Source organism: Silurus aristotelis, assembly GCF_946808225.1.
Source record: "Silurus aristotelis genome assembly, chromosome: 2".
NCBI classification, from domain to species: domain Eukaryota; kingdom Metazoa; phylum Chordata; class Actinopteri; order Siluriformes; family Siluridae; genus Silurus; species Silurus aristotelis.
The window spans coordinates 27,637,098-27,649,394 of NC_139575.1; the positions used below are offsets into that span (position 1 = coordinate 27,637,098).

General features: G+C 40.4%; 1 protein-coding gene across 30 annotated transcripts in view; it reads left to right on the top strand.

Annotated features, from left to right (window-relative positions):
• Window positions 1-12,297, top strand: part of chl1b (cell adhesion molecule L1-like b) — a 96,835-nt gene that overhangs the window by 50,134 nt on the left and 34,404 nt on the right. For 21 of the 30 annotated variants that reach the window (XM_083531544.1, XM_083531551.1, XM_083531540.1 and 18 more), the window contains 6 exons: window positions 5,753-5,791; window positions 6,198-6,309; window positions 6,620-6,801; window positions 7,861-7,992; window positions 8,877-9,017; window positions 12,165-12,276. In XM_083531544.1, the coding sequence (XP_083387670.1) occupies window positions 5,753-5,791; window positions 6,198-6,309; window positions 6,620-6,801; window positions 7,861-7,992; window positions 8,877-9,017; window positions 12,165-12,276 (718 nt within the window). The remainder of the gene's footprint in view (window positions 1-5,752; window positions 5,792-6,197; window positions 6,310-6,619; window positions 6,802-7,860; window positions 7,993-8,876; window positions 9,018-12,164; window positions 12,277-12,297) is intronic. The other 9 variants (XM_083531557.1, XM_083531555.1, XM_083531542.1 and 6 more) reach the window with 1 other exon arrangement.

Genomic DNA, 12,297 nt, shown 5'->3' on the forward strand with positions numbered 1-12,297 from the left:
CAGTAATAAAAGGGTGTTTTTAAATTTTTTTAAGAAAACTAATGCATTAAAATATAGCCTGCACACTGTAGATTATGCATTAAAAGGTTCCATATTGGCTATAATATTGCACCCCTGGAGAAACGATTGTAAAGGGCCTGTTTTTTTCCACTGTGTGGCTTAAATCAAAACTTTCTGATCAGCATCCCAGAGCCTTAATCACCTTAATCACTTAATCAAAAAAACTGACCATGAAATTTTCATTAGTAATGTTCTGTTTATGTTCATATTCTTTAGCAGGCCCCCCAGTTTGAGATTTACTATGTAAACTGTGTCCAATTGGGTTTGCTTTGTGTACCCTGGTTTTCCCTTATCTTCCAAAAAACATGCCAGCAGTTGACTGCCGATGCTAAATTGCCCCAGGTATGAATGTGTTTGCAGTGTGCCCTGCAATAGACTGACATACCATCCAGTATGCATTCCTGCCCCATAGCCTTGTGTTCCCAGGATGGGCTCCAGATCCAACTCATCTCAGGCCAGGAAAGCCACCACAGAAGATGGATAAATGGTCCTTGTAGCTATATAGCTTTTCATGTTATCATTACTGCGGCTACTGAATAATTCATAGTAGTTGCTGAAAATGCTTTAATATAAGAAAAGGCAGTGTTCAGCTGAGAGTCAAAAAGGGTTTTTATCTTGTTCCACCTTTAAACATCAAATGTGTCATTTTGACCTGAGCAGAACATAAGACTTCACATTGTATGTGTCAGCGAGAGTATGGCGTTTGATCAGTGACATAGCACCAATCCAGCCATAGCAAGCACTGGGTTTCGTATGAGGTCTAGGTCGCAGTGATGGATCAAACAGGTTTGAATAATGGTCATTTTTGTTTCAGACATCTGGCACATGTCATCCTTTCGGTGAAAGAGAGCTGTTTAGTCCTCTATGTTCATAAAGCTCATGCTTTTTTTTTTTTTTTTTTTTTGCACTAGCCTACATTAAAGTCATGGTCAGGGATTTAAGAGCAGCTAAAGGCATGACTCAGTCTCTTCTAAAAGAAAGACATTTAAAGCATGCACAGCAAACACTGGACCGGGACATTGAGGAAATTATTTAAAAGACAATGTGCAATTTGCTAATAACCTTGAAACAGAAACTTTTGCTGGGAAGACATGCATCCATTTACATTGATGGTTGCTAGATAGATTTTACACCCCTCAGTAATGATCATTTCTATTTATTATTTCTCTTTATCAGTATCATTATTGATGTTTTAATGCATACAGTATCAGAATGGTTTGTATTCCTGTCCCTAAAGTGACACGCTACGAAAAATAACACTAAATTATGAATAATTATACATTTTTATAAATAAAAATACAAAAACTATTTATATATATATATATATCAATCAGGCTTACCATACAATATAACATTATGAATGGTGAAGTAAATAACACTGATTATCTCTTTATACTGGCACCTGTTAGTGGGTGGGATATATTAGGCAGCAAGTCAACATTTTGTATTCAAAGCAGGAAAAATGGCCAAGTGTAAGGATTTGAGTGAGTTGTGATGACAAACTGTGATGGCTAGATGTCTGGGTCAGAGCATCGCTTAAAACTGCAGCTCTTGTGGGCTGTTCCTGGTCTGTAGTGATCAGTATCTTTCAAATGTGGTCCAAGGAAGGAACAGTGGTGAACCGGCGACAGGGTCTGATCCAATTAATGAGCTACTGTATCGACACCCATATGCAGGCATCCCCAAGCAATTGCCACTAAGTTAAAGGCACACAATTATATATGATGTCTTCACTGGAACCAAGAGTAACAATGTTGCAGCAGCATGACATACTTCTGTGTAAAAACTAAGGCCCAGAAAACAATGAAGAAATGAAGATTGTTTGCCATGGGAAATATGGAAGAACGTCTCTAGCTTACGACCGTAACCATAGTTCCCCGAGGGAACGAGACGCTGCGTCGAAACGCTATGGGAACGCCCCTGCGTGACCACGCTCTGAACCACGTGTGAAATCTAGCCAATAGGCAAGCCGTGACGTCATAGACAGGCGACGTCGCGTAAACCAGAAAGCTACAAGATGGCTGTGCGGTGGTAGCGACATTAGCTTCTGCAAAGAGAGAAGGTAAGCGCCGCAGGGATGCAGGGAGTGTGGCACGGAGACGCAGCGTCTCGTTCCCTCGGGGAACTATGGTTACGGTCGTAACCTAGAGACATTCCCCTTCGGGAACTCGATTGGAGTGTCCAATCACGCCACACTGACCAGACCCTGCCGAAAGAGTGAGGGCCTCGGCACCAGCACGCAGAACAGAGGAGCCCGGGGTGGCTCTGAGATCAAGGCCATAAAACCAGACAAAGGACAGCGGGGTGGACCAACCCGCAGCGTCACAGACGTGACACTCCAGTGGATCCGGCAGCAGAGGACCAGGACTCGCAGCCAAACAACTGCACCCACCACCTCCAAGGACTCGTCTTGTGGAGATAAGCACCCAGTGCTCGCACTGGACACAGCCGGGTCTTGTAACCCCTGGTCGGGGGCTATAAACAGAGGAGGGCAGAATGCCTGCAACACGACACATCGTGTGGGAGCACCCAGCGTGTAAGGAACACCCTGGCCATGCCAGGGGGAAACTCCAGGCGGGACGAGGCAACTGCCAAGACCCAGACAGGCACCCTGAGACGCGTCCCGGGCCACAGCCTCCAGGCGCCGCGGAGGAAACGTGTCACCAATGGGACCTACCCAGTGAACACGGAAACCCTCAGGGTCGAAGGGGTTAACCCTGCGGCAAACTGTACCTGCAAAAACACCAGAACTGAACCGACCAGGCAGTTAACTGGGTCCAAGTCATGGTGCTCACACCGTGACGCGAACAGACGCCATCGTGCGGCGTATGACCTCCTCGTGGAGGGAGCTCTGGAGTGGAGAAGGGCCTCTACTACCTTGGTAGAGAGAACAGCCGCAATGAACTGTGCCCCCTTAGGGGCCACAGCCTCCACAACCCCGGGCTAAACCAGGGTTCCGCCCGCCATTGAGGTGCCACCAGGAGGAGAAGACTTCCTCCCGGCGAACTCATACCAGAACTCCCGAGAGCAGCACGACTGGGGGGAAAGGTGTACAGGCGTAGCCTCGGCCAAGACCGTCCCATGGCAGCCACTGTCTCGACAGGGCGTCTGCTCAGACATCCAACCGTCCCGGGACGTAAACGGCTCTAAATGAGATGAGTTTGTCCCGGGACCACAAGAGGACCCCCCTGCGCCAGCTGTTTGCAGGGGCGAGACCAGAGGCCCCCCTGGTGGTAGATGTACGAGACCACCGCAGTATTGTCCGTGCGGACCAACACATAGTGATCTCTAAGGACTGGGAGGAAGTGTTGTAACCCCAACAACACTGCCAGCATCTCCCGGCAACCTACGTGCCACAAGAGACGTGGGCCGCTCCACAGACCCCAGGCGGAGTGGCCACTCATGACCACCCACCCCGTGAGGGAAGCGTCCGTCGTTAGCATTACGCGACGACAAGGAGTCCCTAAAACGGGGCCTCGGGACAGAACGTAGGGTCCTACAATGCAACCAAGGCTCAAAGGGCACACCGTGAGACCTTGATGGTACGATACAGACTCCCTCAGGGGGAGAACCCTCCTGCCCCGGAGCCACCACTGGAGGGGCCACATGCGGAGAAGGCCGAGTGGAAAAACACTGGACGCTGCCGACATGAGACCCAGCAGCCTCTGGAACTGCCTCACAGTGACTGGCTGGCCTGCTCCTACCCTCCTGACTGCAGTGAGGATGACTACAAACCGGGCGGGAGACCGTGCCCGTAACCCGCCGTCCCACACCACGCCGAAAAAGCGGTTCTCCGCGCTGGGGAAAGTACACTTTACCCGGCGTTTCAGTCTGAACCCCAGTACCTTCATGCAGGCGAGAACAGCATCTCAATGCCGAACCGCCTGGCGCTCTAACGAGCCAACATCAACCAATCGTCGATATAATACAAAATGCGGATGCCCTAAAGCCGCAGCGGGGTCAGTGCCGCGTTCACGCACTCTGTGAAGGCACGGGGTGAGAGCGCTAGGCCGAACGGAAGGACCGATATTGGTAAGCTTCGCCCCGAAAGCAACCTCAGGAACCTCCCGTGTGCGGTGAAGGACGGCTGCATGGGAGCATGCAACCTCCAGATCTAACGTATGACAAATCAGTCCTCGGACTCGACCTGAGACACGACCTCTCTAAACGAGAAACCTGAACCCGAGCCTCAAAAGTGAGTGGTTCAAGGAGTGGAGATCCAGAATGGGATGCAACCCACCGTCCTTCTTCGGAACAACGAAGCACGGGCTGTAGCAGCCTGACTCTCTGAACAAGGAGGAGGGAACCACCTTGATGGCCCGTTTCCTCAGGAGAGCACGCACCACCTGTCCCAGGACCAGAGCCTGCACGGGTCCCACCAGGGTGGGACACACCCCGTTGAACCGGGGAGGAAAAGACGCGAACCGAATGTACGCAGCCGAATGGCCCTTCTCCACAGTACGCAGGACCCCCGAGAGACTCCAGGCAGCCCTCCAGACTGACAGAAAGTCTCCACAGGGAGAACCAACCCCTCGGGGCCGGCCCCTGACCCACTCAGAGCGGCTGGAGCGGTGCACTGCAGCCGACTACACCTCCTGAGAGGCGGCGGATCCCCCCCATCGGCAGCGACCAGACTGGCGGAATACGGGGAGCAAACCGCTGGAGAATGCTGCACCCTGAACACGACCCGTGGCAGGGCTAGCAGACAGTCCTCCTGAACCCGAACGGCAGGAGCAGCGCACTGCGGCCGTTGAAGCCCCCTGAGAGGCAGCGGATGACCCCCATCCGCAACGAACCTCCGGGCGGAAATAAGGGAGTTAACCGCAAAAGGGAGGCAGCGTTCTGAACACCCTGTGGCAGGGCCGACAGACCCTGCCACAGACGCAGCTCGAGCAGACGAGCAGACGTTTCGACGCAGCTCGAGTTCCTGAAGGGAAACTCAGGCGACATGAACAGAGACCTGAAGTCAAAACCAGTAAACAACTTAGGGCTGAACTGGAACTCTTACTGCACCCTAGGCCTCCTTGCCCAACACACAGCCTGATCACACTAATGCTTGTGTGGCTGAATGAGCAATAATTCCCACAGCAATGCTCTGAATTCTAGCGAAAAGACTTCCCAGAAGAGTGGAGAACTATAATAGCAAAGAGAGACTAAATGTGGAATATTATTAAAAAAAAATTAAAAATAAAACATATATAGAGATATATGTCACTTAGTGGAACCGATTCTCCTCAAAAAAGTGCCTTTACTGTATTTGGATCCAATGTCACCTATAATGGCAACAAGCTTTTTTTATTCCTTCTGTTAAAAATCAACCATTGAATTTGATGCCAGCATCAACCTGCTTGATCCCCGGAATGATGTTACCTAGATGTTGAGCTGAATTTGGTTTCTGCACAATTTGACATTACAATAAAAAGAAACAATCCCTGTGGGGTAAATACTTTCTGGAGGTGCTGTACATGTAAATGCAATTTTTAAAGCATTTAATCCTATTATTATATTCTGATCATTATTGAACACAAAATATTTTCATGATAAAATAGTAATGCAAATCCCTGGTTGTCACTTTAATCAACACTGCCAGATGTCAATATTTCATTTTATGGTTTGCTGCATTTATTATTTGGATTTATTATTTGTACCTCCATGTATTTTTTCCATCTTTTTTTCCATTTCTCCATTTCAGCAAAGTCAATGAGTCAATCTGGTAGTGGAAGGGAAAAAGGTGAGGGTTGTTCACAGCCTGCTTCTCAAGTCTAGCAAAAATATTTAACAGCATAAAGCAGAGATATCAATTTTTTTTAAATGTTTAAGTTGAAACCTAGAAATCATACTTTAAAATTATTAACCATTATATTTTCTGTGGCATCTGTTGGATGTTACCAGAAGTTATATATAGTAGTAGTAGTAGTAGTATTTTTGTATTATTATTATTGTTATTATTATTATTATTATTATTATTATTATTATTATTATTATTATTATTTAATGTCTTCAGAGGCATGCATATAGAATTAATTATTAGACCAATAAATGATACCATCATGCATATGTGCAAAAAAAATGGCTTTTTTATGTAATTATATGTATCATATGGCCTCACATATGGATCATATGGTTCCTCATCATAGCCAACGCGATTCTGAAGAGGAAGCCCAGTGTTCTGTCGCCCTCTGGTGGTCAAACATACACTCATATTGTGAAAGGCGAGGAACTGCTATTAGAATGCATTGCTGAAGGCTTGTAAGTAACATCCTCTCATTCAACTAAATACAGCATACTTAATAAATATGAGATTTCTTGCATTGTATGCCATTTACAGACATTAGTGTAATGATAACCAAGACGAGAGCACTTTGACTATCAGTAAAACATGTTAGACCATTAATATAACATTAAATAATATTCTCATTTAATGTGTTTACGTTCGAGTACCAGTCCAAACTAATCCCATATAATAACTTTCCTATCTATAAATATACCTTATTTAATAACTCAATTTGTCATTTGTTTTGTTTATGTAATTTTTTTTTGGCACCTTTGCTTCATCCAGCCCAACTCCGATGGTCGAGTGGTTCAAGATAGGAGCGAATCTTCCTGACCGAGCCGTAGTGAAGAATTTTGGGAAGCACCTCAGCATAGAGGAAGTGATAGATGATGATATGGGCAAATACATGTGCAAAGCCCATAATGTTTATGGGCAAGTTTTGCATTACTTCCATGTAGCAGTGGAGGGTGAGATATTTTTTTTCTTTTTCTTTTAATATGGAATAATTTTTTTTTGTTTGTTGTGTTTTTATCTGTTAACTAAATAATAATTAGTTTCATATAATAATAATAAACTAATAATACACTTGATTTTACAATAATGGCATTAAAAGTAGGTTTTCAAGGCATGTTGCATAAGAAAACCCAATCATATAAATGCAGTTCATAAAAAGTAAGTACACATAATAACAATAACATTCAAATAATCTTTAGTCAAGTAAAAGCTAACCTAAAAAGTATGTTTAAAGGTGAGAATATGTGTCTGAGTCTGATGAACAGTTGCATTCCATAGTTTAGGAGCAATTAAAGAGACCTTTAACATGATCTCTTACATAAAGCACAAGATCACAGTGCATTCTTAGTATTTTAGTATCCATTGGCAAGTGGTAACAAGGAATCACACTGCAATCCACGTTTACAAAAAAATAATTGGATATACTCAAACAAATCACTTGCTTTTATGCGTTAAAAAATGGTTCCGCATGGTAACATTCCAACAATTAAATGCTGATATACTCTATCTGTCTCACAGATACTGCCTCTATGATAGTGTTTTATGGCAGATAATTCCTCATCTCAAAAAACAAAACAAAATAAACGTTTTGCAAGTCTGATATGAAATTAATCTCATTACATTTCTTTCTTCATTCTATTACTTATAAGACGTCCCTCTGTGTAATGACACATCAACTGTCTAATTTACATTTTGTGACTGAATTCTTATCTGTTGAACACAAAATTGCTCAGCCTGTTCTTTTAAGATAGCAGTAAATGGTGTACATCCAGAAAAAAATTATATTTGGTGTCTGGAGATGGAGTTAACAGATTCACATAACAGTTTTAAATTTAAAAGAACTCCACTCTCCCTACGTCAGTGCACAATGTGTGTCATGTGTGGCCACAAAATAGCGTAAAGTGAAAAGATAAAAAATGAGCTTGAATAGCTTGCAATCCAATTGCAGCTGCAAATTAAAGTTTTTTATTCAATTATGTTTGTCTGTATGCATATTTTTCTTTTTCCAACAGAGGCTCCTAAGTGGGAGATTGAACCCAAAGGCCAGCTGAATGTGATTGGAGCTGATGTTGTCATTAAATGTGCTGCATATGGCAACCCACCACCCTCTGTGTCATGGTTGGTGAATGGACACTCTCTGAGTGGTATGACTCAATTTTTCCTTTGTTTGTTAAAATATGTCAAAAGTGGTACATGTAAAGCTCCCTGATTTAGGAAATGCCTGTTGAAAGCTTTTGTGAAATTGTCCACTATAACACAAGCTCCCAAATTAGTAAAAGATGTAGTATAATGCAAATTTTAGATATATACCAATTCCCATGTTCTAAAAAAAAAATTATGCTTTCTGAAGTAGTCAACAAACTTCAACAAAGGAAAATGTCTAATTTAACATTCATCCTGTAGCAAGGTTTATAACAGCCTGAGGTAATATCATTCCCTTAGTTCTTCAGAAGTGAACACTGTTAAATTTTTAGTAACAACCTACATTGACTCTGTTTTATTTACTAAAGAGAATGTAAAGAATCAACTGGTTTACCTGCTAAATAATAACAGAGTAGATGGGTAGCTCAGTGGTTAAGCCATTGTACTTTGGATCTGAAGGTTACAAGTTCAAATCCCATTACCACCACTGCTGGGCCTTTGAGCAAGGCTCTTAACCTGCTCAGTTGTAAGTCGCTCTGGATATGGGCGTCTGCCAAATGCCGTAAATGTAGATGTTCCACATAAATGTAGCTACTGAAGAACTGGACGTTAAAGAACACATTGGAAATTTGGGGAAGTGTGAATTGGATTTACTGTTACCAGCTTGATGTTGATTATTTACAATATAAAAACAAACGTTTGTTTCTAAGATGTACATAATATACCTTATTTGCTACAATGCATTTAATTTCCAAGCAAAATTAAGAATTAAACTATTAACGAATGTAAAGGGAATTGTAAATGTATATAAAACATTTCTGAGATAGTAAAAGCAATAAATAAATAATAGGATTGCTGTAAGTGACTAATTTAGCATCTGTTTCAGAGGTCCCAGCAACAAAAAGAGAAGTGTATGATGACATCATCATGATCCACAATGCCAGCCCCAATGACAGCGCAGTTTATCAGTGTGAAGCCTCCAACAGACACGGAACGCTACTGGCCAATGCTAACATCATGATAATGAGTGAGTAGCGCCTCAGTAATATTGCTGAGGATCAAACCCTTTACGTTGCTCTGTTTGTTTTTGAAATGAATATCGATTTTAAAATTCCGTGCACAACACACAATGGAGATATGAGACTATATAAAATGTTAAATAAATAAAATAAAATACAAATATCTCACAGTATATTCGAGATGGAATGATCAACTACTCAGATTTTTCTCTTCAAAATATAAAAAATATATTGTATTGCTATGGCAACCATTTTGTTGTCCTGATCATGATGATTAAATATATATTGCAATAATTAAAAATGTGCCTTGCCACCACAGGTTTAAATTTGTTTTTATGTTGGCACAGATGACATATGATGTTAGAAAAAGAGGCATAGAACAGTGCAATTGAAACACACACACACAAAAAAATACATAGTGACAGTGCAGTGGCCTTATTAATTAAATATTCTTAAATATTTTTTTTCAATTCATATGTATAAAAACACACAATAGGAAAACACCAATGCTGGACAAATAAACATCTGCTTCTTTGTTGGAGTAGATCAGTGCATAAGTAGATCTCTAAGGCCAACAATGTTGTATTGTGTGTGAGGAGACGTGTGTGACACACAGATGCACACAAATGCACACACACACACACACACACACACACACACACACACACACACACACACACACATATAGAGAGACTCATATCCTTAAGGGTGGGCAACAGAGAGACTCATTTTCCTTTGCTTCCTCCTGTGAATATGAGCTCCTTTTATATGCTAACAGGTCCCTCTTCCCACTCACATTCACAAGTGATAAGCAAAGCATCTTTCATCTGGAGAAATAATAATAAAAAAAGAAAGAAATCTCATTTTTTTGAAAAGGAAAGCAAGAAATATATTTGCAATGGGCAAAACATCTATTGTGCATGAGAGATACAGCAGATCACCCCTTAGAAAGAGCAGCATAGGATTTCTGGGTCAATGGGTCAGACATTGGTGTTTGATTGCAACAGAAAGTAAATATAAGTGCAAGAAAACAGAAGCCCGGTGTTTTTCTTTTTTTTCCTGTGTGTGTGAGAGACATTAAATATAGGATAAAACCATGTCACAAAACCACCAAATAACTTCTGACAAGTCCACCTATTAAACAGATTATATATATATATATATATATATATATATATATATATATATATATATATATATATTTATATTTATATTTATATACGTTTGGTCTGTACGGTATATATATATATATATATATATATATATATATATATATATATATATATATATATATATATATATATATATATATATATATACAGTACAGACCAAAAGTTTGGACACACCTTGTGTGTCCAAACTTTTGGTCTGTACTGTATATAAACTATAAACTTGGTGTCCTTAGTATGGTTTACCTACTAATAAACATACATTTGCATAAAGAATTGATTAAAGTATAAAAAAACTTCTGATTTTGATTAAAATAGTTAACCGTGATTAATCACATGATTGGCATGAGTTAACTTTTCAAGTTTTTTATACTTTAATCAACATGGGCATGAACATATATGGATTCTTTATGCAAATGTATGTTTATTAGTAGGTAAACCATACTAAGGACACCAAACATAACTTTGGACAGTTATAATTGCCGGATGTGTGCTTTAGGCAGATTTTTTTGGCTTGATATGAGACTCACCGCTTCAGTAAAAGAAATTTTCTGTGATTAAAAGATTTTTTCGATTAAGTTTATATTTTTTTTATATATAAGTAAAGAAAGGACGTTGTAAATAAATGTGTGTCCATTCAATTTGTTGATAATTTCTCCTATTTTTTATTTATTTATTTATATTTGTCATAAAAATGTTTAAACATTAATCACACGTTCATAAAGTTAGTGTCATCAAAAAGAATTTGCATTAACGTGTTAATGCAATAATATATATATATATATATATATATATATATATATATATATATATATATATATATATATATATATATATATATATATACAACAATAGATAGATAGACCAGAAGTACCAGAAGTGCAAATAGTAGCTTATGTATACATAGTATTTACAGTAAATAAATATAAAGTCTACAGCAGTGCATAGATGTGCAGACACTGTTGAAAATTACAAGTAAATAGTTATAGGGCTATGGCAGTGAAAAATGTGCCGACACTGTTGTAGAGGTACAACAAGAAAAAGGTTATAAGGCTATTGCATGTGTGTGTGTGTGTGTGTGTGTGTGTGTGTGTGTGTGTGTGTGTGTGTGTGTGTGTGTGTGTGTGTGTGTGTTTGTGCGCATGTGTGTGTGTGTGTGTGTGTGTGTGTGTGTGTGTGTGTGTGTGTGTGTGTGTGTGTGTGTGTGTGTGTGTGTATATACACACTATGCACAGACAGACAAAATAATGGAAACCAATTGCTAATGGTGTTAATGGTTAATAGGTGATGCTTTTTAATCGTGCTTAAATTACAATACAAACCTTTAGTGTTTTTATGATGGTTCTATTGTTATTTTTCCAATTAATGATAAAAAACAAACTGCGGAATATTCCGTTTGATAGCATTTTAATCCATTTATTGATATACATAAATTATAATACAATACAATACAATACAATACAAAACAATAGATAGATCATGCATTAAACAAAATTTACTGACCTACCTGGAAGGTGGTAGCATAGTGTTTAAGATTGGAAGGTCATGTGTTTATGAGTTGGACTGTTGATTGGAAGGTTATGAGTACTTTCAAACTGCCACTGCTGGGCCCTTGAATGAGGCCCTTGACCCTAATCTTCTCTGTTGTAAGTTGCTCTGGAGGGCATAATTGTAAGTGTTTGTTATTAGCAAGAGCAGAATAAGGCTTTCATACATATAAAGGTATATGAGAGATGAAGGTCATATCACAGCGATACTAATATTATTGTAAATTTACATTCACAAGGACGTAATTTTACACTATTTGTCAGCTTGTCACTTTTACATTTTTATGTCCATTAGCAAAATTAATCATGATGAATTAATAATTATAAAAATGGTATTATTTCAATAATAGAAAAAAAAAACAAGTTGGATAAGTACCCACTTTTGGCCCAAGTACAATGCAAGGTTTAAAAAAGCAAATGTTTGTTCTTTCACTTGCAGACCTGCGCCCACTGATCCTGACAGAAGACAATCGTGAGTATTCAGCAGTGGAGGGGAAGCAAGTGATCATGCACTGCTGGGTGTTTAGCTCACCACCATCAGTTATTGTCTGGTGAGCAAATTTCATGATCTA